This window comes from Phaseolus vulgaris, chromosome 3, assembly GCF_051622355.1.
Source record: "Phaseolus vulgaris cultivar YP4 chromosome 3, ASM5162235v1, whole genome shotgun sequence".
In the NCBI taxonomy this organism is placed as follows: Eukaryota; Viridiplantae; Streptophyta; class Magnoliopsida; order Fabales; family Fabaceae; genus Phaseolus; species Phaseolus vulgaris.
The window spans coordinates 36548814-36574092 of NC_143500.1; the positions used below are offsets into that span (position 1 = coordinate 36548814).

At 32.2% G+C, this 25279-nt stretch overlaps 1 protein-coding gene across 5 annotated transcripts; it reads left to right on the forward strand.

Annotated features, from left to right (window-relative positions):
* Positions 1-8371: 8371 nt before the first annotated feature.
* VLN5 (actin filament bundling protein P-115-ABP protein) lies at positions 8372-25271 on the forward strand. Of its 5 annotated transcripts, XM_068607906.2 has the most exons (24): positions 8372-8749; positions 10533-10659; positions 10787-10886; positions 12486-12554; positions 12662-12898; positions 13037-13214; positions 13295-13427; positions 13764-13926; positions 14013-14157; positions 14292-14392; positions 18268-18423; positions 18663-18731; positions 18831-18899; positions 19002-19139; positions 19553-19681; positions 19979-20126; positions 20254-20264; positions 21033-21173; positions 21453-21578; positions 21663-21728; positions 23982-24306; positions 24403-24605; positions 24749-24870; positions 24956-25057. In XM_068607906.2, the coding sequence occupies exons 2-23, from the start codon at positions 10604-10606 to the stop codon at positions 24860-24862; spliced, it is 2877 nt and encodes a 958-aa protein (XP_068464007.1). In that variant the 5' UTR covers positions 8372-8749; positions 10533-10603; the 3' UTR covers positions 24863-24870; positions 24956-25057. The 5 variants fall into 5 exon arrangements, 3 of the variants coding, with proteins under 3 accessions (XP_068464007.1, XP_068464006.1, XP_090156915.1); XR_016519763.1 differs by lacking the exon at positions 20254-20264 and having other exon boundaries at positions 24956-25271; XM_068607905.2 differs by having other exon boundaries at positions 24749-25271.
* Positions 25272-25279: the final 8 nt, after the last annotated feature.

Sequence of the window (25279 nt, forward strand, 5' to 3'; positions counted from 1 at the left end):
GTCGTAAAAAGTCTTCATTAACACATTTATATAAGTAATTTTTTGTTATGGTGTTTTATTTTGTAGTCATGCCAATTGATAAAAGTTGGATTTCTAAACCACGAAACACCAATATGCAAATGATTTGAATGAATTTTTGGAATTTGCATTTGGACATGCTAATGGTGCTACCATAAAGTGTCTGTGTTCAAATTGTGGTTTCAAAAAGGGGCAAATAAGGGATGTAGTTCAAGAACACTTAACATGTCCTACTTTTCCTCAAAACTACCAAACTTGGTATATGCACGGCGAAGGACCAAGTGGAAATGAGTCTGTGACTGTTACAAGTGCACATGTCATTGAAGATTTCATAGAATCTCATAATTCAATGGAGACATGTTGAATGATGCATTTGGGTTTGTGGAGCACGACGATGATCACATTGATGAGGGTACTCAAGATGATGGTGTATAAGATAATGTTGCATGGTGAAGGAAATACAAACTTTGACGCGTTGTTGAAGGACAATAACGAACCATTGTTTGAAGGTAGTACAAAGTATTCAAAGTTATCATTCATGTTAAAGTTGTATCATATAAAATGCATGTGTAGAATGAGTGATAAAGCAATGACCATGATTCTAGACATGCTAAAGGACGCATTTGAACATGCTAAGTTTCCTAACTCATTTTATGAGGCCAAGAAAGTGATTAACAAACTTGGTCTTTATTATGTCAAAATACCAGATTGTCCAAAAGATTGCATGCTATATTCGGAGTGAAGAAAATGAAAGCTTAGAAGAATGTCAATGGTGCAAAAAGTATAAGTGCAAAGATAAAGATAAGAAACAATATGCAAAACTCTTGCGTTACTTTCCATTAAATGCGAGATTGCAACGGTCGTTTATGAGTTCTAAGACAACTGAATCTATGTCATGGCATGTATAAGACCGAAAATCATGGATTAAAAACCCAAAATAGTGGAGTTTTGTTAACTTCATCAACATCATGTGTTTCAAGTAGAGCTGATCAAAACATTAGGGAAGCAAATTTGGCATATTATGGGAAACTAGAAGTTATAATTGAGCTTAATTACTATCGTCATTTTAAAGTGATATTGTTAAAATGTAAATGGACTGTCACCACAAGGGATAGAGGGTTTAGAAAGGATCTGCGGGGTTTTATTTCTATTAATTTTTCAAGATTAATTCACATGGGAAATCGTGAGGAGCATGATCCATGTATTGAAGCTTCATAGGTTGAAATGGCATATTATGTTATGATGAAGTCAATAAAGATTGGAAAATTGTTGTCCATTTGAAATCACGAGACTTGTATGATATAGGAGAAGGAGATAATGAAGTTTTTGAATTGGAACCATGTCCACAACAAGACTTAAATCAACTTTTCAGTGAGTCTGAACATTTGCCATCTTTTAGGGATGATGAAGATGATGAATTATTAAATGAGGACAACAGTGATCACAAAATCCATGAAAATGAGTTAATGCCAGATTAATAATAAGCTTGGTCCAACTGCACTGTTAATAAAACTACACATGTATGGTTATTGTCAGTTGCACATGTATTTGATTATGTACTTTAATATGCACTGTTATATCTTATTTTTGTTTTTGTACTTTATTCTTTCCTTTTTATGTACAAATATGCACAGGCCTAAGAGGATTAAGAACTTGCTTAAGGAAATTGGTGGAAATAGTTCAGACACATCTGTGTGGAACTATGTTCAACTTAATGACACGTCTCAAAGTACAAGCCAACAAATAATTGAATCTGGTCAACCACATTTTGGATCTCCATTACCACAAGCATCTGCATATACACCACCACAAATCTCAAAATCTTCATAACCTACTTTTGAATCAGCAGCACACCCACAAACTAAGTCTACTGAACCACAAATCTTAAAATCTGCTTAGCTGCATATAAATATGTCTGTACAACCACATACATCTGCATCTGCACAACCACATACATCTGCGTCTGCACAACCACATACATCTATGTCTACAGAACCACATACCCCTCAGCATGCACAACCGCATACATCAGAATTTGAATCTAAGGGTGCCACCAAAAAAAGACAGGCAGTCAAACCACTATTGGTTTATCGATACTATAGATAAAGATATATAATTCTAATGTTGTGTTTTTCTTTTCATTTAATTACTTTTAATGCAGATACCTTAATGTATTGTACTTAATAGAAGAGCATGGAGTTACTAAAAAAAGAAGTTCAAGGTTACGGATGCTCATAACTTGCCCACTAGATTACGTGTGGTTGTCAACTGTGATGACAACTTTCAACCAATTGGAGAAGCATGTGATTTTCTTGTTGGAGTTTGTGGACAACTAGAAGGAAATCATATATTGTTTTCTATAAGTTTTGAAAAGTTGGTCATTGTGCCTGATACTTACAAGAATATTGTATGAGAGAGCACACTTAAGGTAATTAACACTAAACTCAATACAACATTAAATATGTACATTCTTATTTCGTTTTTTGAATATATATATATATATATATATATATATATATATATATGGACTAACTATTGTATTATTTGAAGAATCGTTTTTGCTTCAAGGTACATGAAGATTTCACTAAAATATATGTTATGTTCAAAATTGGCAAACTGTGAAGGGAGTATAGATGCGAGCTTTGGAATGAATTTTATGACCCACTGTTAAGTAGAAATGACCTGATAAAGAATGTTCCAGATGGGCTTAGTATGGAACATTGGGCTATATTTGTTGATTATTGTCTGAAGCCTTCCACAATGGTACATACTTTTCATTTGGTATATTTACACTAAGCTTGATTTTAAATTTTCTAAAACTGATTTCATTTCACTTTGTAGAAATTTTGTAATAGGAATAGAGATATAAAGAAGAAACGGATTATTCCTCACACTGGTGGTGCTATGTCATTGTCAAGAAGAAAGGATAATTTGGTATATTTACTTATCTGTAGCTCTTTCTGTATCGGCACTGGGCGAGGTTGGGACCCACCTGCCTGCCCGATGCCTAGTCAACCTGACCGAGAGACCAAGAGGTCAAGACCTTTGGAGACTTGGCCGAACGACCGAGAGGCCGAGACCTTAGAAGACTTAACTTAGACGGCCGAAGACCACAGGTATTTGGCCGATGACCGACCCTTACCATGGGAATTTGGCCGATGGCCGAACCCCATTACAATTAACGCTCAAACCGAGATCAGTGAAGCTAATCCATCATCAAGAATTAGGTAATGCAACCCTAAGCGGTATCCACCTCGATAAACGGGCCCAACAAGGTAGGTCCACTAGAATAATATAAATAGCACGCATTTCAAGGAGTAAGGTATGTCATTATTACTGTTCACCTACCTGAGAGCTAACCACCCGCTTTACTGACTTGAGCGTCGGAGTGCCTTCGCAGGTACCCCCACCATCCGGTGTTCACCCGACGACCGAGTCCCGAGTGCCGAAGGATAAGCAGGAGGACGAGAAGGATCCCAGTTCATCACCCAGCCACCTGCCCGACCGAAGGAAGGAGAAGAAGACTTCAATAGTTCTCTAGGTCCCATCTCCCTAGTAGGAACACTTTCAATTATAATATATATTTGAATTATAATATAGTATGAATTTTTGTAATTATATTATCCTTTTTGGAACATATAGAAAATTGAGATTGGTGGGAATATTGGGTGAGCTGAATGTGGAAGATCACACACAAGAGGAAGAATGACACTTATGTTAATGATGGAGTTATGGAGATTGGGGTAATTTCTAATTATTATGATCACTTTTGAACCTCTGATTTGCTTGCTTATGTTGAATTGAGTAATTGTTTTAGGTAACCTCTGCCATGGATATATACTGTTTTGGATAATCATAACGTTGTCATGGATATATATGGTCACTGATCAGAAACCAATTATAAATCTGGAACATGAATTATTTTGAGGTTTTAGAGAATTGTTGATTGGTTCTAACTGATTAAATTGTTCATAGGCTTAACAATTTTAGATTTTTGGAGAGTTGCCTTATAGATGTATAATTCCCTGCACATTATCTGCCCCATTTTTTCTCTTCTTTGTTGCTTTATAGATGTATAATTCCTTGCAATTTCCTGCACATTTTTGTGTTCTTTATTGGTTTGAAATATGGAAACTACAACTATTCACATTCATCGCTTGTATAATTCCCTGCACATTCCATGCAATATCAGTTTTGGTTCTAAGTGATTAATTCGTTCATAATTCCCTGCACATTCACTGCACATTCCCTACCATATCAGTTTTGGTTCTAAGTGATTATACATTGTTGATGTTTACACATTGTTTTTGGCTTCAGAATATTGATCATTGCTTCCAATTTTATCTAGGAAAAAGTTGATTAGCTAATGTTGTCTTAATAACTTAAACATATTTTAATTTATTTCAGGAACTGGATGTTGGAAGTGGTGCTTCATCGCCAAACCAAAATATTATAGGATCAAGTGAAGGCAACAAGAAAAATTAGGACTATAGACTTCAGTTGTAATATGTTAAAAAATGAAACAATTGATATTTTGACAATTTAATTTACTTGTTGTTTGGATTAGTTTGACATTATCAACTTTGTTCTCTCAATGAATGAATGAAGTCATATTTTAATTATTGTATTTATCAATTTTAATTTTATTATGAAGTATAATTATATTATGAAATTAGTTTATGTTATAATTTAACTACATTATAAAATTTAATTGTGTGTTGAAATTTAATTACAATATGAAATTAAATAATATTATGAAATTAAATTATAAAACAGAATTGAATAAATTATTAAAAATATTAAAAATAAAATTAAATATTTAATACTTGAATTACAATTGTAATGATTATTCTAAGCGTCATATTATAATGTATTAAGTGACGTTTAAAACTGTCGTTGTATACACTGAAATTGATTTACCCAGTTTCAAAATTACGACATTTATTACTGACATAAATTACACACTTAAAACTGTCACTTTATATAATGTATTATATGACGTATGCTACAACGGTTCTCAACTACGTATCGCCACACACGTATATTGTGGCGGTTATAAACACCACTTTATATGAAAATAACCACCACAACATACATGTTTCTTTGTAGTGTTTTAATCTTGTGTTTTCTTTCCTATTATTAATTATATTTTCTTATCACGTATTACCCCCGAAAATTTTTATTCAATTTTTTTATTACAAATTAGTTCATAATATTAATGTTTTAAATTATCAACATATTACACTGCAAGAAAATTATTAAATAAAAATCAATTTTAGAAATAAAAAATAATTAATCACTATATTAACTAAATTAGGACTAAAAAAATTATTGATATCTAAAGTAATTTTTATTATTAATAAAATTTATAAACTAACCCAAAATCATTAAATAAAAACTTAGTTTAGAGACAAAAAAATAATTAGTTATATTGACTAAATTAGATATATATTATTTTAGAAACTAAAAAAAAATTATAACTAAAACATTGGTAGCTAATTAATTAGATACCAATTTAAAAATTAATTTAGATATTTAAAAATGGTATCGAATTAGATATTAATTTAGATAATAATAATTTTTTTACTCTCTAAAATAGTATCAAATTTAGTGAATATAACAATTAATTTTTTGTGATCTCTAACGATAACTTTTAATTAATGATTTTTTGCAGTGTAGTTTCTAAATTAATATGTAATTCGATACCATTTGATTTAGGTAATTAAATACCAATTTAGAAACTAGTTTATAAATTTTATTAATAATAGAAATTACTTGATATACTAATAATTTTTAGTATTTAAAATAGTATGTATGATGAATTATTTTTTTTATCTAAAATTAATTTTTATTTAATGATTTTTTTAAGTGTTATTAATCTTTTAAATATTGCAAAAATATAAAACTAGTAAATTACTTAAAATACTACCAAATGACTAAATGTGGTAAAAAAAATTATATATTGTATTGGCAACATGACTAATATTTGGGAAATATTTTTGACAATTTTCTAAGAATAAAGTACCAGCAAAAATATATGTTTTAATCATTAAATGTTTTAAACGACTAAAGCCGTAACCAATGTATGCTTTTGGAGGACTATACTGTGGTCATGAACACGCGATATATTTAGAAGTTTAAAATATATAAATTGGCGAATCACCAATTTAATTATTGAAATTGCATTAGTTAGTTAAATTGGTACCTGAAATTAGTAAAATAACCACTACAATGACTTTTGGTGCCAATCGATTAAGTGATTTTGATGCAATCCTAAAAATGATTCAAAGTAAAAGAAAAATCTCTCGAAGGTCCTCAAAGGAAAATTGACCAAGTAAATATTGGCAATTGATAATAAATTAAAAAAAACGCTTTTAGGGGTTAAATTTTTGAATCAAAGAATAAATTTTCTGGCTATAGAAAAAAAATGGCCAGCAAATAATTGTCCGTAAAAATTTATTTTGTTGTAGTGAATTAAAAACATTATTATTATTAATTATCAGTTATTTGTCTTAAAATTGAAATAATAGTTTAATTAAGAAAATATTACATAGTTTTTGAAACTTTAAATGATCAATACATTAATTTAGTTAACGCGTTATTAGTCGTTAAAAGGGTCGGGTCGGATTGATATGTCAAGTGTTTGGTTCTTGAGTGATTAATAACTATACATACGCATATTTTTCTTTTGTAATAAAAACGTTTTATTAACACCATCTTTCATTAACATAGACTTGACATCGTTTGTGTGTGACACTAATTAATGCGGCAGACATGATATTTGGTGAGAATGTGACAGTGACTCTATAATATAATATATGACCTACAATACACGCAAAACTGGTTATTTATGTGTCGGTAAGTGGTTACTTATGTGACGCATGCAAAACTGGTTACTTGTGTGTGTAAGTGGTTACTTATGTGACGTTTATGGTCACCCACTCTTCATGATTATTTTTTTTTAATAAGAACCATATATTACATCGATTAGATGATTTAACCGGTGTAATAACCCTACCAGAACTACTGAGCCACAGGTTCCTCCACATATACTGGCACACACAAAACTAGTTACCCGTGTGTAAGTGATTACTTATGTGACGTTTATGGCCACCCACTCTTCATGAATTTTTTTTTAATAAAAATCATATATTACATCGGTTAGATGACTTAACCGATGTAAAAATCATATATTACATCGGTTAGATGACTTAACCGATGTAATAACCTTACCATAACTGGTTACCTAGCCACAGGTTCCTCCACATATACTTGCACATGCAAAACTAGTTACCCGTATATTTGTAAGTGGTTACCTATGTGACATTTATGACCCACCACTCTTTATGAAAAAAAAATCATTTTTTTAATATGGGTCATATATTATATCGTTTATATGGCTTAACCGATGTAATATGGGTCATTCTGAGTAAAAAAAAAATTACACCGGTTATTTTTAAGAACCGATGTAATATATTCCTTTTTATCCTATTTTAAAATTCGCATTACTCCTTCACGCGCAATCTCACTTTATCACGTCATTACCATGTCTGCATCGTCAAATGTGTGTTACTATAAGAGGATGTCAATATATCATGACTCTTTTTGTAATTTCAGTTCCTCACTTACCTAAAAAAGTAATTGAAATATTGTAAAATTATTATTATTATTATTATTAGTTTTTATCTACCATTGAGAAAATGTTGTTGTAGTAATCCTCTAAAATAATGAAAAATGCATAATTAATTAGAGACTAAACCTTTTTAATTATGTAAGCATGCTTAGGAATCTAGTCTATTCAATATTGTTAGATGATACCGACTAATAATAAAGAACTACTTTAATTTTTTTAGAGATTATTTGTTAATTTTTTTTATTTAATTTGGAAATACTATAACCAATTATCGTAATTTCAAAGACTAATTTAATTGATATTTTACAATTCTAGTAACTATTTTACCAAGCTAATTTATTTTATCATTATACTTTTAAAAATTCAGTCAGGGAAAACTTCTTTCTGAGTAATTACAGGTAAACAAAATAAAATCAGCTTTTAAACAAAATTAACTTATGAGCTACTATGTAGATTATTAATAAAAAATATGACTTTTAATAATTTATAAACAAGTTAATTTTATTTCTTCTTATTTTTTGCTATAAATATTGCTGAAAAAATTTATTTCCTACTGTAGGTACTGATATTATAAATTAAAGTTACAGTAAAATAATTAAGGTTCATATTAACATTGAAAGAATAGAAATATAAAATAGTATTATTATATTACATAATCTAAAATCCTAGTGTAGTATAGTGAAAATGGGAGTTGCATTGCATGAATGAATAAGACAGTAAGTAAGACAATTGGCATGGGAATTGGGTGATGAGAACTCTTGTTTTCCAGGTTTATCTCTTTTCCGCGTCTAATCCTCGCAATGCGGAGGTCAGCTTGCTGCATCACCAGCCATTCACCAGTCTTTCTCGCATCATCCCTTTCCTTTCCTTTCCTTTACCCTATTCTCTCTTCTCCTTAAAATTAAAATTAAATAAAATAAATAAATAACAAAATCATTTTTAAAAAAAAATAAATCTAGAACCTACTCAAGGAAACAGAACTTTGAAATTAAACAAACTAGTTTACATGCATGTTCGCTATTTACCCACTGAAACCAAAGCGGAAGAAGAGAAACGACAGAATGAACTTTCTCGCCTAGGTCATTGCTTGGTTACAAGGTACTTGTGTTCATTGTTTCACCTTTGCCTCGCCCACGCATTTGAATTCCATTTCCTCCTCTCATTATTTTGAAACTGTGTTTCATTTACGACTGCGCAATTCGCAATTGCATTCTATTCAAATTCTCAACTCTCCTCTCGCATTTAATTTAATTAAATATTGATGGCATTTTAAGGCATTGACATTTTGCTCGAACAATAATTGAAGGCCAGAAAATTGTACTTGAAAGAGGCTAAGGACAAGGGACTTTTGTGTCAATGAAATTGAATTCAATTGTTAATTTTTCCTAGTCTTTTTGGTTCCCCTCATATCGAGTTTTGAGTGTTTTTTTTTTCTCCTACTTAGTTTCATGAATTTTTGAAATTCCAGGTATAAAGCCTGGAAATCGGAATGCGATTCATTGTTTGTTTCGCTGCTTTTAGTGTATACTAGTTTTTTTTTTCCTGGATTTTGCTTTTTGTTATTGTTGTTCAAATAGAGGATTTCGAAGTTTGAAAATTGTAAGGATATCTGTTTTAGAGAATGTGCAGTTTTGATTCTGATAAATTTTAATGGCAGAGATAGACTCTTTTTTTTTTTTATTAACTGCGGCCTACAAAACCATCAAAATACACCGTTATCTCCACCACCTCATTGACATTCCTTCTATCCAGCTTGCAGTGGCTCGATTGTAGCACTTATCACAGAATTAATCACTTCAATGCAACATCTTCCATACCTCCTTTTTTGAACTTTGGCTTCCCTGTTTGCTCCTTTTAAGCTCATTTTTATCAGAAACCAACTTCCTACTTCAAGACAGGGATTGACTTAAGTTTCCTAAAATTAAATAATTAGGGCCTACTGTTAATATATAATTTAATAGTGAATAAAAATTGCTAAATTTTAAGAAGTTAATTGAAGAAATCTGGGATAAAAAAAATTTAAGGAGTAAAATTGCACATTGGCGAAACTTTAAGGATAAAACAGGTGAACTTAAGTAAAAAGTTCTTTTATATATTTGTGGAATTGAGCTTGTTATTACTTGTTATGCTTGCATTCATACGAAACCCGTAGATTAATTTATGTATACCCAGACATTTTCTCTCTTTCAATTGATATTATTACTAGCTGACAAATTTCCCGAAACCACTCTTCCTTTAAATGTCATTCTCTCATTAAAACTGTTTGGGTTAGATGTTTCAGGCAAATTCTGTACGTTGTCTTTACTGCATGTGCCTCTGAAGATTTGTGCGTGTGTTCTGTTTTGAATAAACGTGATACAAAATATTTTAAGTCAGTCAGCATTAACGAGGACTTATTATTTGATCACTGAAAATGCACTTTCCAAAGCTAAAGGCATATTCCCCTTGAAAATAATTAGGTAAGGTAATCGATAAGGAAAATGGGATTGGAGCACTTTGGCATTTAACGAGGTTATACCAACTAGATATTAGGATATGACTGTTTTTACCAGCAACAAGCATAAGAGATTTATTTTTATACTCCTTTTTCACTTTAAACAGCTATGAGTGAGTAAGTTGTTGACACGCTTAAGAATGTATTCCTATACATGTGAAAATTTGTGGAACATGAATATATGTAAGTTAATTCTGTGAGTTTTGTGAGTGAATGGTAAATCTAGTGTTGAGCACATTAATTGTAACCACTTGTATCATCAGTAAATCAATTTGTCTTCATAAAGTTATTCTGAGCCAGATTTTCCTAGTTGAAAAAAATTAGTGGAAGCCTTTTCATTTTCTTCTTACACCCACCCTGGATCAATTAGATATTTCCTTTCTACAGGGCTTTCTTTCAGGGTAATTGTTTTCTATATTCAAGCTAGGCTGTGGAAGACCAAATAGTAGAAGAGCAGTATGTCCGTTTCTATGAGAGATTTGGATCCAGCTTTCAAGGGAGCTGGCCAAAAGGCGTATCCTGCACTAGCTAACAATAATTATCTTGCTGTTTAACTATTATCATATTTTCATCTTGACAATTCATTCAAGGTTGCCGCTGCTTCATTAGATTTCTGCATTGTTCTCCTTGACCATATACAGTGGACTTGAAATATGGCGTATTGAGAATTTTAATCCAGTTCCCATCCCTCAGTCATCTTATGGAAAGTTTTTCACTGGGGATTCCTATATGATCTTGAAGGTAAGCAATATTTTCCAAATGATTCTCATTCCTAGCCTCCAGTTGGTAACCCCTGTCGCAAGAAGCTCGTATTTTTTTATTTTATTTCTGTATTATATGGACTTACCTATCGTTCACATGATGCAAATTGTATTGAGATAGAATTTTGGTTGGTTTTAATACCATATTAGAATTTGCGCTTGAAGCATAACTCAATTTAAAAAAATTAGCTTATAATATGAGGACTACCCAAGTCTTATAAGGACTATATTGATTATATATCAATGATGAATCAAAACAATATGCAATACCATATGATAATGACTTTGGTGTTTTTATTTTATTTTTCTTTGTAGAACATTCATCATGTAAACTCTATGCTTTAGGAGATATATAAGGTTGTCTTGGTGGTAAAATTGGAGGGGAGAGACTTGAATCTTCTTGCTAACAAAAACTAACATTTACCGATAAAAAAATGTAAACTCTATGCCTTTAATACCTGCAAATGTAAAAATAGTGTCAGGGTTCATGTGAATAATCAGGTCCTGGGCATGAGGCTCCCACTATTATTAATTTTTTGGTCACTATTATGGGGTCTAGGCAGGGTTATGTATATTATCAAATACTTCTATATTTATTACAACTGTGTGTGTAGCTCTCTTGCTTATAGTAACTAAATTATTTAATTTTTGTATTCTTATTTTACCATTTCACGTTGTAACACCTTAGTTTTAGAAGAAGTATAGTTCTACATGGCTAGAAGAATTAGACAAAGTTTATCATGAACTAGTCAGACTTGAGACGATTGTTGCCTTCTATAAGACATGAAGTGATTGAGAACACTCATCCATCTAATGGTAAATAAGAATGCTAACTGATTCTGTCTCTTGGTTGATGAAGTTCTGGTTATGAAGTTTTTTCTTAGTATGCACACAAATGTTGGTGTACATGAACCACTCCACTCGCAGGACTAAAATGTGAGCATATTTATGTTTGACATCTTTTTCTTCTTCTTCTTGGGATAGTCAACAATTCCAATTTTAGCTAGAGAGACTAGTTACATGCATCGGATGGGAAAACTAGAAGCTTAGAGATTTACATAATCAAATCTTTTGATTAGTAGACATATCTTGACAATAAAGTAATACGATAGAGGTGAAAAGAATGATTACATGCATTTAATTTAAGAAATATATTATTTTTAGTAGAGAATCTGGATAGCTTGGCCAGTCGTTCTTTAGTAGGAACTTCTGTTTGGGAACTTTCGGTACAGAATGGTTTAAAGTATGATTGCATGCGTTTAGGAAATATATTATTTTCTCTCAAATGTATAAGTATGTGGTTTTCTCTAAAAAGAGATTGTTGGCTTCTTTACCATATCAAATTTGTTTTCCTCCCGCCAAAATAAAAATTTGAGATCTTTGGTTCAAGTCTCAATATCTTCCTTGGTATAACTTTTTTGTTGGATTTACGTTATTCTTCATTATTTGATATTTTGCAGATAAATATTAGTCGGGTAGTTTTTACTTTTCTTTAGTTTATTTTGCTTCCTGCATCAGGTATGCATTAATGTTTTTCATGAACATCAAAATTTTCTTTTTGCTTATCCTCTCCATGTAGACAACTGCTTCAAAAAGTGGTGCTCTGCGTTATGATATCCATTATTGGCTTGGTAAAAAGACCAGTCAGGTAAGTTTTGCTGTTTATATATTGCTACCACCTCCAATTATTTTTATTTGATATTATATAGTCTTCCTCGACTCATTTTCTCACTGATAATCACAAATATAAAATAGGATGAAGCTGGTGTTGCAGCCATCAAGACAGTCGAGTTGGATGCAGCCCTGGGAGGACGGGCTGTTCAGTATCGTGAAGTACAAGGCCATGAGACTGAAAAGTTCCTTTCTTATTTCAAACCATGCATCATACCTCAAGAAGGTGGAGTTTCCTCTGGTTTTAAACATGTTGAGGCTGAAGAACATACAATACGGTTGTTTGTATGCAAAGGGAAACATGTGGTACATGTCAAAGAGGCAAGTTTGACCTTATTCTTCTTGCTTTGACTCATTGATGTTTGAGTCTTGTATATTATTATTGTGCATACTGTATACAACACCACATATGTAAACTTTATTTTCTACTTGTTGATTAGCTATTTGTGTTGGTTATAGGTTCCATTTGCTCGATCTTCACTAAACCATGATGATATTTTTATTCTGGATACTGAGTCCAAAATTTTCCAATTTAATGGTTCCAATTCATGTATTCAAGAAAGGGCTAAAGCATTGGAAGTTGTACAGTTTATTAAGGATACCTACCATGATGGGAAATGCGAGATAGCTTCCATTGGTAAGTGTAAGTATATTTTACAGATTCAAGATGATTGCTTAACATCACTAATTGGATATATATGCTTGAATTTCTTGCAGAGGATGGAAAGTTGATGTCTGATTCTGAAACTGGAGAATTTTGGGGTTGCTTTGGGGGCTTTGCTCCTCTTCCACGGAAAACAGTCAGTGATGACGATAAGTCTGCTGATTCTCATCCTCCAAAGCTACTTTGGTAATATGTTTTTCCGTTTTTCCACCTGTTTTTTCATTTATATTTGCAGTCAGTATATTCCTTTCACTTTTTTATCAAACGATACTTGGATGCAGTTTGCTTATGTTTAAATATATATTTTGTTTAATTTTTTACCTATTGTTTTCTTTGCCTTCTGAAAACTTATGGTGTTTATCAACGTAAGACTATTATAAATTTACTATTCTTTCTACCCAAAGTTGTATGTAATTCTGAGACTATGAAAATAATGCTAATTACATATATGAAATTTATTTATTATACTGAAATGGAAAATTCTATGTTGCTCTAGTTATTGTGAAATTATAACTTTTCCAGTGTTGACAAGGGGAAGACAGAACCTGTAGAAACTGATTCTTTGACAAAGGAAATGCTGGAGACAAACAAATGCTATATTATAGATTGTGGATTGGAAGTGTTTGCATGGATGGGAAGAAACACATCTCTTGATGAAAGAAAAAGTGCAAGCGGAGCTGCAGAAGTAACATCTCTTGTTTCTTTCTTAGTATTGTTGAACATATTCTCTGACTTCGAATGACTCTTGAATTTTTGTGGACTAAAAAACAGAAGTTAGTAAGTGGCGCTGGTCGACCAAAGTCCCATATAATTCGTGTAATTGAAGGATTTGAAACAGTAATGTTCAAGTCCAAGTTTGATTCTTGGCCTCAGACAACTCAAGTAATGTCTGAAGAGGGTCGTGGCAAGGTAGCAGGTAGTTTTAATTAAATTTTATGTTTTGTCGTTGAACTGAATATGTTTCTTCACCTTTAAATTGATTTTGTCAGCAACATTTTCCCGGCTTTCATCATGTTCTTGTAATTCTCTCCCTTTTTTGTAACTTTCTAGCACTTCTAAAACGTCAAGGATTGGATGTCAAGGGTCTCCTAAAATCTGAACCTGTAAAAGAAGAACCTCAACCCTACATAGATTGCACAGGAAATTTGCAGGTACTCGACTAATTTGTATACAATAAATAATTCACGAAATTGAAATCTCTTGATGTAACTTTTGTTGGTATTAAGTTTAAATTTTCTGTGGTCTTATATCCCTTATCTAATTGATTTCTTATATTGAAAGAATCTTTTGGAATCACAATCACTGTATCCATAATACTCCACTGGTCTCCCATTCCAAAGATGGTCATCACAATGAGAGGCATACAATGCAACTGAATGCGCTTGAGGTTAAGAGCTGTATTCTATCTCATGATAGGATAATGTGAAACCTAGAGTATTAGACTGGTTTAGATTTGATTTAGAACTAATTCAGTAGATGCTTAACATTTTATGAGAGAAATAAATATAGAATAGGAAAAGGTTTAATGTAGAATAAGCAACATGACACTTCCTCCACAAATTGGACGTAAAATAAAAATCTATGATCCTTTGCGATTTATCTGCTACATATTAATACTTAATCAAATTATTATCATTTTGTTTTATTTGAATGAGATATTTCTTCCAATAGTTTATATTCATTTGTATTTTATCCTACAATCTTATTCTTTGGTATTAAGTCCCTTCATTTTCTTTACTTTGTACCAAGTTTGTATTTAATAAAAATCTAAGAATCTTTAACATTATACAAGAAAACTTTACCTATATCTATACAAGGAAACTTTGTCTGATACATGACTAGTTTACGACTATTCAAATTTGTGCAAATCTATTTGTTCGGACCTCAAGTCCGTGATAGAATCGTTAGGGTTAATCACCGTAAATTATAAAAAAATTATAGGGGAATCAACAAGGAAGAAATAAATTAGGGATTTAGCTAATCCTGTTGACACCCCCACCGCAAATTGATGATGGTGGATCTTGAAGCATCAATCTTCCGCCAAAAACTGATAGCAAGATCGAGATAGAGCCTTAGTAAAGGTATAAGCAATTTGAAGATCGGTGGAGACACGAGGAAGACAAAAGAGGTGGGCATCATAGGATTGATAAATATAGTGATAATCCACCTTGCTACATTCGCTTGCAAGTTGGATAGCATTAGTATTGTTAGCATAACAAGAAGTAGCCTCTTGTTGAGGAAACCCAAGTTCTTCCAATAACCTACAAAGCTAAACAATCTCAAAATAAGTAAAGGACATAGCCAAATATTCAAACTCGGTACAAAATTCAAAAGCTCGAGGTTGTTTCTTATTCTTCCAAGAAATAAGAGAAAGACCAACAACTATACACCAACCAGAAACACAACTAGCCTTGTCAAAATTACTGTAAGCAACCAATTGAATAGGAGACGAATAAGGGAAGTAAAGACCTTAACCAAGACTACCTTGTAGGTATCCAACTATTTGGTGAACAAGCAAATGCCAAAAACGAGGAGATTACATAAATTAACTAACTTGCGGAGCAACACAAGCAAGAATAAGGAAACTAATAGTCAAATGATTGAGGCTACCAACCAATGGACGATATAGAGAAGGATCAACCAACTTGCTTCACATTCACTTCCATAGGAGTTTGGACAAAAGTGGTGTCTTGCAATCCAGCCAAAGTGACTAACTCTTGAGTGTTTTTGTGTTGGTAAAGAGAATACTAGCAAAAATGTTTTGAACTTCCAAACCCAAGAAATATACCTTTGTATGAAAAGAAAAGTAAGATGTTATAGTTGTTGAATCAATACAAGATTTGAACTAGTAATAACAATATCATCAAGGAATTTATCACGTCTGCACTCCACAGATTCAGGAAACCTAAATCTTAGTGCTCAAGAGTCAAAATTTCCTTGGATGAAATTTTCAATCTCCAACTCCAACCGAAAGTGAGGTGCACTATTGTATTGGTTATAGATCAGTTTCAAATATTCCCATATTTCTTTTGTTGTAGAAAATGATGTTAGATTGCCCACCATATGTGGTTCAATTGAATCTGATATTCAGCCGACCATTTTTGAAGTTTCGAGTTGTCTTTGGGAGCTGGATTAGACCCATCAACATGTTGTCACAAGTTCCTGCCATTTCACAAACTTTTTGAACTGGAATTCTCAGCTAAATAATTTTTCCCATTGAATCGTACTATACAACTTTTCTCCAGACATGATTATTTGAGAGGAATAAATTCCCACCAAACAAAATTTTAAGAATTTGAACACTAAACAATAACCCAAGAGAAATCGGGGTTGAAAAGTGCAAACGCGAAAGCTCCTAAGAATGACTGAATGCCTCTCATCACTGAGATAATCCAATTTAATAAGAATTTTGAAGTTATACATGAAAACTTTGCCTATAACTATACAAGGAAACTTTGTCCAATACATAACTAATTTATAGCAATTCAAATTTGTCAATTAATGAAATAAAACTAGTAATTCGGCTGTTCCAATCTATTCAAGTATATACTGTAGAGAAATTATAGGAGAATCAGTAAGGAAGAAATAAATTAGGGATTTAGCTAATCTTGTTGACACTTTGGGTTTTGATACCTGTCGTGAAAGTCAAGGTTCTTATATTTTCCTCTGATTTTAGTTTTGGTCCTATATTTTCTACCCATTAAGCTAGTGGTCCCTATTCTCCATGAAGGATCGGTTCCTCCTATAGTTTCTTTTTACTAAGGTATTGATCCTTGATGGACCAAAAATCAAATAGATAGAATATAGGGACCAAAATCTTATTTAGGCCATTTTTTAATAATTTAATTAGATGATGATCGACTGTAAATGATTTCTTTTTCTCATTTGGTATTTGGTCTAACCTGATTAAGTATGGAAAAAGCAATTCAACATAATATATTTTTGCATAACGAGTACAAGGAATTTCCCACATTCCACTGTTAGGATTTAAGAATTTTATGTAAAAGAATACAGACCAGTAAAGTCCCATTGAGTGAAATATGAGCTATTAGCTACTAAAATCAATGTGAAAACTTACAAGTATATCAGAAACAATGAATGTATAGAATATGGAATGATAAAGGTTATATTGAAAATTGGGTACCTATACTTAACATCATTTTTCGTTTTGGTGCCTATATGAAAAATTCTAAATTTTGATTCCTACATGAAAAAAGTGTTTATGAATAGTTTCCTACTATTTTCTGAAGCCATAATGGTGTAAGATGTTTGCTGACTTGTCAAACTTTTGTCTTGTATGATAGTAGGAATCAATTCAACAAACGTTCGTCAACTCAATAAACATTTAGTGTTGTTATAAACTTTGCAAATGGTAAGGACCGATTTGTAAACATTTTTCCATGTAGGAACCAAAATGTGGAGTTTCTCAATTAAGAACTTGAAAACAATTTCATGAGGAACACATTTTTAATATAACCCTAAGATAAGAGGAAAGCAAAGAGAAATAGCTGTGGAATACAACTTCCTTCCATTCCTTCTCGAAATTTGTCCAAGCTCCCAATTCCTTCTCTCTTCTAATTAATCACAATCACCATATCTGCAGCCTCCTTATGGATCACATTCAAGCTTCCACTTAGCATAATGACCTCTCCCTCTTTCTGTCCTCCATGGTCCATGTGTCTCTATTTTTCAATTTTTGGAATACAGGTTCCATATCTTAGGACCATGGCCTAACTACTGCAGTAATAAGTCCTTTAACAGAGTTTATGAAATTTACATCAAAACTATGGTTGAGATTTAAGGCAAGAAGGTGAAAGTAGTTTCCAGACTTTATGAATGATTGTAGTTGACATGCTGGCCAATATTTTCTTTTGTTTCTTAAACATGTGATATCCTATGTGGGTTTCAAACGATATGTTCTGTACTTCTCCTTATTTGGTTTGACTAATTGTAATTTCAGAGTAGTAAATTTCTCTTGCTTATTTGTTTGTGTTGTTAAGAAGAGCTTTAACATAACTACACACAGGTTTGGCGTGTTAATGGCAAGGATAAGATTCTTCTTCCAGCCACTGATCAGTCAAAATTTTACAATGGAGATTGCTACATCTTTCAATATTCATATCCTGGAGAAGATAAGGAAGAGCATCTTATAGGAACATGGATTGGAAAGGCTAGTGTTGAGGTGAAAAATTTAAAGAGCTTTATTCTACTATTTTCACTTGTGTGTTTATAATGCTATCTTTTATGTAAGCAAAGCAGAAAATCTGACTGCAAAATATTCTACTGGAATTGAAACTGTATTAGTATTTACTTATACATTTCATTACACTGTACTCAACATTGGGAACTCTAGGGACCAGAAAGCCTTGAATAAATGTGTTTGCCTCCATTCCTTACAGAATCTTTCTTTGTTGAAATTAGGAAGAGAGGGCTTCAGCTCTTTCTCTAGCAAGCAAAATGGTTGAGTCAATGAAGTTTCTTCCTTCCCTGGTAATTTTTCTTTGAATGTGTTATATTCAATTTGCTGATAGATTTTTGTCTTGTTTGCTTGTATCCCTATTGATAGTATCCGTGTGTAATTAATTGAAGGTTCGTATCTATGAAGGCAGTGAACCAATTCAATTTCATGCCATCCTGCAAAGCTGTATTGTTTTCAAGGTTTGTGGGATTCTGGTATTGGGTTAACTAAGAAAAAAACTTATTTTTTATGAATATAATTGTTTTGTTTAATACTGGTCATGTATTTTAATTGTCTATCAGGGTGGACTTAGTGATGGATACAAGAATTACATTGCAGAGAAGGAAATTCCAGATGCGACATACAGCGAGGATGGTGTTGCATTATTCCGCATCCAGGGCTTTGGCCCAGACAATATGCAAGCTATACAAGTTGAACCAGTATGTCATTTTGTCTGTTTATAGCAGCTATCTCTATCAACTTTACTTTTATGGGTATTTCAAACTCTCTTCTTTTAAATTATACAGATTTTATTTAAAGTTAAAAATTATTGATTTGAACCCTATAAATAAATTTTATCTTTTGGTCCGTGTACTTAAAACTCGTCCTTTTTCTTATGTATGCTATTTTTTAATCTCTTTTAATTCCTATGACTTTAATTGATAGAAGGAAGACTAAATATAGTATTTATAGAGACTAAAAAGGATTAAAATAATATTTATAGGGACTAAAATTAAATAATTTTTTATTATTGGGCCGAAAAGATAAATATTGTACAACTACACAGACTATACGAGTTGTAAAAATACCATTCTCTTTAAATAATAATTTTCCTATTCCTTTTGTCAACCAGGTTGCTTCCTCCTTGAATTCCACTTATTGTTACATACTTCATAGCGGGTCCACTGTTTTTACTTGGTCTGGAGGTTTAGCAACTTCAGATGATCAAGAGCTTCTTGACAGAATGCTGGATTTGATTAAGGTCCGTTATGTCCTGAAATATGTTTAATGTGGAAAATGTGATATGTCCAAATCAAAGACCAAAAGGTTCTTTGGGCAAACATAGTCTATTTTTGCATGTTGAAAATGGTTAACTATGCTGGTTATTTATAAACTTGCCGTTAGGGCTACCAATAATTCCTCTTAGGTTCAGGTCCTGGGTTTGGTCCAGGCAGGTGTTATCGGCCAAGCCACATTACCCATCCTGCGAACTATGTCTATATAAAAAATATACATCACTGTTTATTAATCAAAACATATGCTTGCCAATTGACTGTAGCCGGATTTACAAAGCAAATCACATAAGGAAGGCGTAGAATCGGAACTGTTTTGGGATTTGTTGGGCGGAAAATCAGAATACCCCGGTCAAAAGATCGCGAGGGATGAAGAAAGTGACCCTCACCTAGTTTCTTGCGACTTCTCAAAAGGTAGGAACTAATTTTTTGTTGGCTGAACAGATTTACCTTCTCCATCCCCAGTTCCTTATCTTCTTAAAGGCAAATGACTGACATGTTTGTGATGGCTTCTTTCCCTGCCTGCCTGACCAATGTGCAGGAAATTTAAAGGTGTGTACACCCGCTGATCTGTTGATATCATGATTTTGGAATATTCCGAGTTATGGTGTGAAGGCATGTTAAAGAAGTTTTTGCCTATCTCAATATTTTATTACGACATTTTAACTTTTAAGTTGCCCCCCCTTGTATTTAAACACTCAATGACAGGGTCCATTTTCAACAGTGATTCCATAGGATTGAAAAAAAAGCTAGGAAAACCAACAAGAATATGGCCAGTGAAAGGTTAAAAAACTTTGGATAATATACTATTTTAGAAGACATTTTTTAGCAACCACACTGCTGTTACTCAAATCTGAGGCTAGAAAGATGCTTTCTTTGGTTTTCATTAAGTTATAATAATTACATTATGTGTCTGAGGACTTAATTAGATGTGACGTGGTATAACACTTGATATCAAAATAGTCAAACTTATATAATGAGTAGTTGACATAATAATGATTGGCAAAAAAGAACGAAACAATCTGATCTGATCCATGTAAAAGCATCATGTTAGGACCTAGGACATAATCTTTCTGCAAAGTGGTTATGGTCATCTTGGCTTCTTTGAAGACTAGCTGTGGATGTGGAATGCTGACTGAAAGACTGGTCAGTGTGTTATTGATCATCTTTGCTAATTTGAGATGGATCTAGATGGTGAATTAAACTGGGGTGTGATTTCATCCCCAATAAAATCTTATTGCTATGTCTTACGCTTTGCTTGTGAAGATGCAAAAATTTGAATTTGTTCTGCAGTGCATTAATCTGAAGTAATGTTTGCAGGTGAAAGAGATATACAACTTTTCCCAGGATGATTTGATGACAGAAGATATTTACATCTTGGATTGTCACTCTGAAATCTTCGTCTGGCTTGGCCAGCAGGTTGACGCAAAGGGTAGAATGCAGGCTCTAACAATTGGTGAGGTATAACTAGTTTTGCTTTTCCTGGAAGCCATAGACATTCTAGATTAATTTAGTGACTAGCAGTCTAATATAGAGTTACATTATAAGTCAAACATCTTACCACTAGGTTAATGTTCTTTTAGGTTTTTTCAATTTTTAATATTGATTTAAGTTTAACTATCACAACACAACTCTTTCTATCATTATTAGAATACTATAAAGCAGTTTCAATGTATTTTACGTTCTAGTATTTCTGAAACCAGGTATGCAATTTTTAACTTATTCTTTGGAATTGTACAGAAATTTCTTGAGCATGATTTTCTTCTAGAAAAATTATCTCGTGAAGCTCCAATATATGTTGTCAAGGAAGGTAACGAGCCACCTTTCTTTACTCGCTTTTTTAAATGGGAGTCTGCAAAATCCACAGTAAGTTTTTCGATGTATACATATGACCTCAAATAGTCCTATACTTTTTGGCTACTATAATAAATAATTCCTTGTTTATGGTAGATGCTGGGAAACTCGTTTCAGAGGAAGCTTGCAATCGTCAAAAGTGGGGGAGCGGCACTTGTACTTGTAAGTAATATTTTCTTTGCTTCCTTTATTACAGAATAACATTTTTACTGAAGAGTGAGGAATGATCGCATTAATCTTTGATAGATGTCACGAGTGAGATAATTCTATCCAACAGAATTCTGTCTATTTATCCCATTGTTCCTTGTTAGCAGGTCCCCCCGTCCCTCTTTTGATATACAAAGACGGTGTCAAAGTTTGAACCAAAAACTTTATGCAAATCCATCTAAATTTCACACCACTAATACACTCTAGTGGGAAAATTTTATATTACAAAATTATCCCATTGATATACAAAAACGGTGTCAAAGTTTGAACCAAAAACTTTATGCAAACCATCTAAATCTCACACTACTAATACAATCTAGTGGGAAAATTTTATATTAAAAAATTATCCCATTGATATAATTTTTCTATTCTAGTTATATTTTCTAACCATTTATCACAAAACTTTCTTAGTCCGTGCTTGTTTTAGCTTAATCTTTGAAAAATAATATATTTTTTTCAAAAGCTGTCTAAAATGAAGATAAAAAAATAATTACTTTTATAAGTTGAACTAAGCACACACTTTACTGTATGATATTCTAATTGTACCCCTTTCTATATGTTTCAATTTTCTGATTTGGTTTCTTTTTGAATCACAGAAATGTAAACCTTTGGATGAGCATGAATTAAAAAATTATTAATCTGGCAAAGTATTTTAAGATTTGGTAATTATTTTGATATTGGTGATCTTGATTTAATTCCATGATTAAAGGTATTAAAAATAAATAAAAGAAATAACTACTTGATTAGAAATATTAAACTTAACAGGGTAAGGTGAACTAACTCGTCATAGTTCTTCAGGTTGGCGTGCTATTCCGATAATTTTTTATTATTATTATAAATACACTTCATTAAATAAATATTTTAAAATCTTTAATTGGTTATTTAATATCTCTAATTAAAGAAATTCAAAGAATTATTATCTTTATATGTAAAATTACTCTTCATATTATAATTAATGATTAATGATTAAAACATAATTTTTAAATGTTAATAATTCAAGTTATGCTATTGTGTATTTATATTTTAAATAATATAATGAAAAAAATATTTAAACATTTTTTTTATTTTAGCTTTTAGTTAAAAATTATAGTTAAACTAAAAGTATCAACCCATCTCGCCAAATTAGTGGTGGGCTAACATATCAACTTGCTTTCCCACCCATAGTATAATTTTTTACTGTTATTCTGTCAAAAGAAAACATGTAATTGTTGTTATTTGTGAAATGGTTTTCTTATAATTAAATTTCATAAGTAAAGTTTAATGTTTGAAGATAAATTGAATAGATTAGTTACTTTATTTATAGATTGAAATGTTAGATTTACTAGCTTATAAATTTTGTCATCAAGTTACTTTACTGTTGAGAAAACTAGAAGAACAGAGTAAATATTGGTGAATGATATTAGATTAGATTAGACATAACGTTTATGTAAGGCCCCATAATTTCTTAATCCAGTTCTACTCCGAGAGGATCAAAGTTCAAACTTGGAGAAGACAAATGTTTGAAGAACCTCCTGTCGTAAAACTAAAATAATACTAAAATAATGATAAAGAAATACTGAAGAGTGCCATAAGGTTTTGAAATGAGTCTACCAAGAGTCATTGCTGGAAATTAATGATCATACTTTTGGTTCTTTATTTAAAAGAAATAAATATTTTCCACCAATGAAAATAAATTAATGAATTTTAATTAATAATGTCATAAACTTAAATTTTATTTTAAAAGTACTCCTTAGATTAAGTAATTGTTATTTAATGGCATTCTCTGTAATTCAATAAAGTAATTTTTTCATCAATGAATGTGATTTACGCTGCTAATAAACTTTACAACAACTTAAGGATATAACAGATGAATAACTAATGCATCTATAAATGAGTTCAGATTTTTTATAATTGAAAAAGAAACAGTAATTTGTTTCTGTTTTCTAGAATTGTGGCCTAATCTCATTTTATTGCTGCAAGCCTTCGAGAAACTTGTAAACACGCGATTTTTTGTAGCTACATTCAATAAAATTAGTTATGAAGTGAACTGGACTTGGTTGACTGAACTATATATTGAATTCTTATTGCTGAATTCAACTATTGAAGGATGTGAAATGGGCGTTGATCCTTCATATGAGTAGGCGTCTGAGTTGGCAATAGATTAAGACATAAGTTATAGATCTAACATGTTATATCTGCTTGGTTATTGAATATCTAATACATTATCAGAAACATAAACGAAGATCATCCGTATCTTATGGGGGAAGGTCTGGTGGTGCGCCAGATTCTCAGCGTTCCCGCAGCATGTCGGTCAGTCCTGATCGTGTTCGTGTGAGGGGCAGATCTCCAGCCTTTAATGCACTAGCAGCTACTTTTGAGAACACAAATACTAGGAACCTTTCAACTCCACCTCCAATGGTTAGAAAACTGTACCCAAAATCTGGGGCACAGGATACAGCAAAACCGGCACCTAAACTTTCAGCCATATCTCATCTTACTTCTAGTTTTGAACAACCATCAGCTCGAGAAAATTTGATTCCTCGATCCCAAAAAGGTATGCAGTAGATGAGTGCATTGATATTTAATGTTAGTGTTTGAATATTTCTGATACAAAATGCCTTTTCCCTTTTTGTATTGTTATGATATGAAGTGAGTTTAGTTACCGCCATATCAAACCCCGAGATAATTGCCGAGGGGGCTTCTATGAGCAGGAGAATAGAATCCCTTACCATAGAGGAGGATGTGAAAGAGGGTGAAGCTGAAGATGATGAAAGTCTCCCAGTTTACCCACATGATCGCATTAACACAGAATCTACAGATCCTGTAACAGATATTGACGTTACTAAACGAGAGGTATAATGAAAACAACTAGATTTAATGTAGCATCATCTTGCGTGTTTCTCATTTCTGTTTTCCCCCTTCATTCTTTGGAAATTGCATCAAATAACCAAGCTTTATTTCATGTTAGTTCTGACTTGGTTGACCTTCATGGACAGGCTTATTTGTCACCTGCGGAGTTCCAAGAGAAATTAGGGATGGCTAAGACGGAATTTTACAAGTTACCAAAATGGAAACAGAACAAACTCAAGATGGCAGTTCAGTTGTTCTGATTTTTAAAGTACACTTCACCGTCTGTCTGCTCCGTGCATTTGACATTCTTATGCGTTTTATATCTCAGGGAGCTTGCTATCTGTTTTTTGCAGTAAGAAATTGAACATATGGAAGTGAAAGGACAGCATGAGTTTTCTTTTAACAAGTGAAAGGTAGAAATTAAATAAAGATATTTAGGTTCTTTCTTTGTTGAAGAGTTGCTTGGTGTTAATTATGTAGGGGTTGATTGCTTGTCTTTGGTGTTTCTTGTTACTCATTTTTTTCATTCAAAATTGTTTTAGGGGAAGAAATTACTTAGGTTGTTTTGATACTTATGATTATGAAGTTTGTACAGTAAAGTGTAAAAGCCACCCAACAAGTTATTTATTTTGGAAATAAAAGTGTGATTCCCCCTCCCCTTTTTATTACTCTCTCCA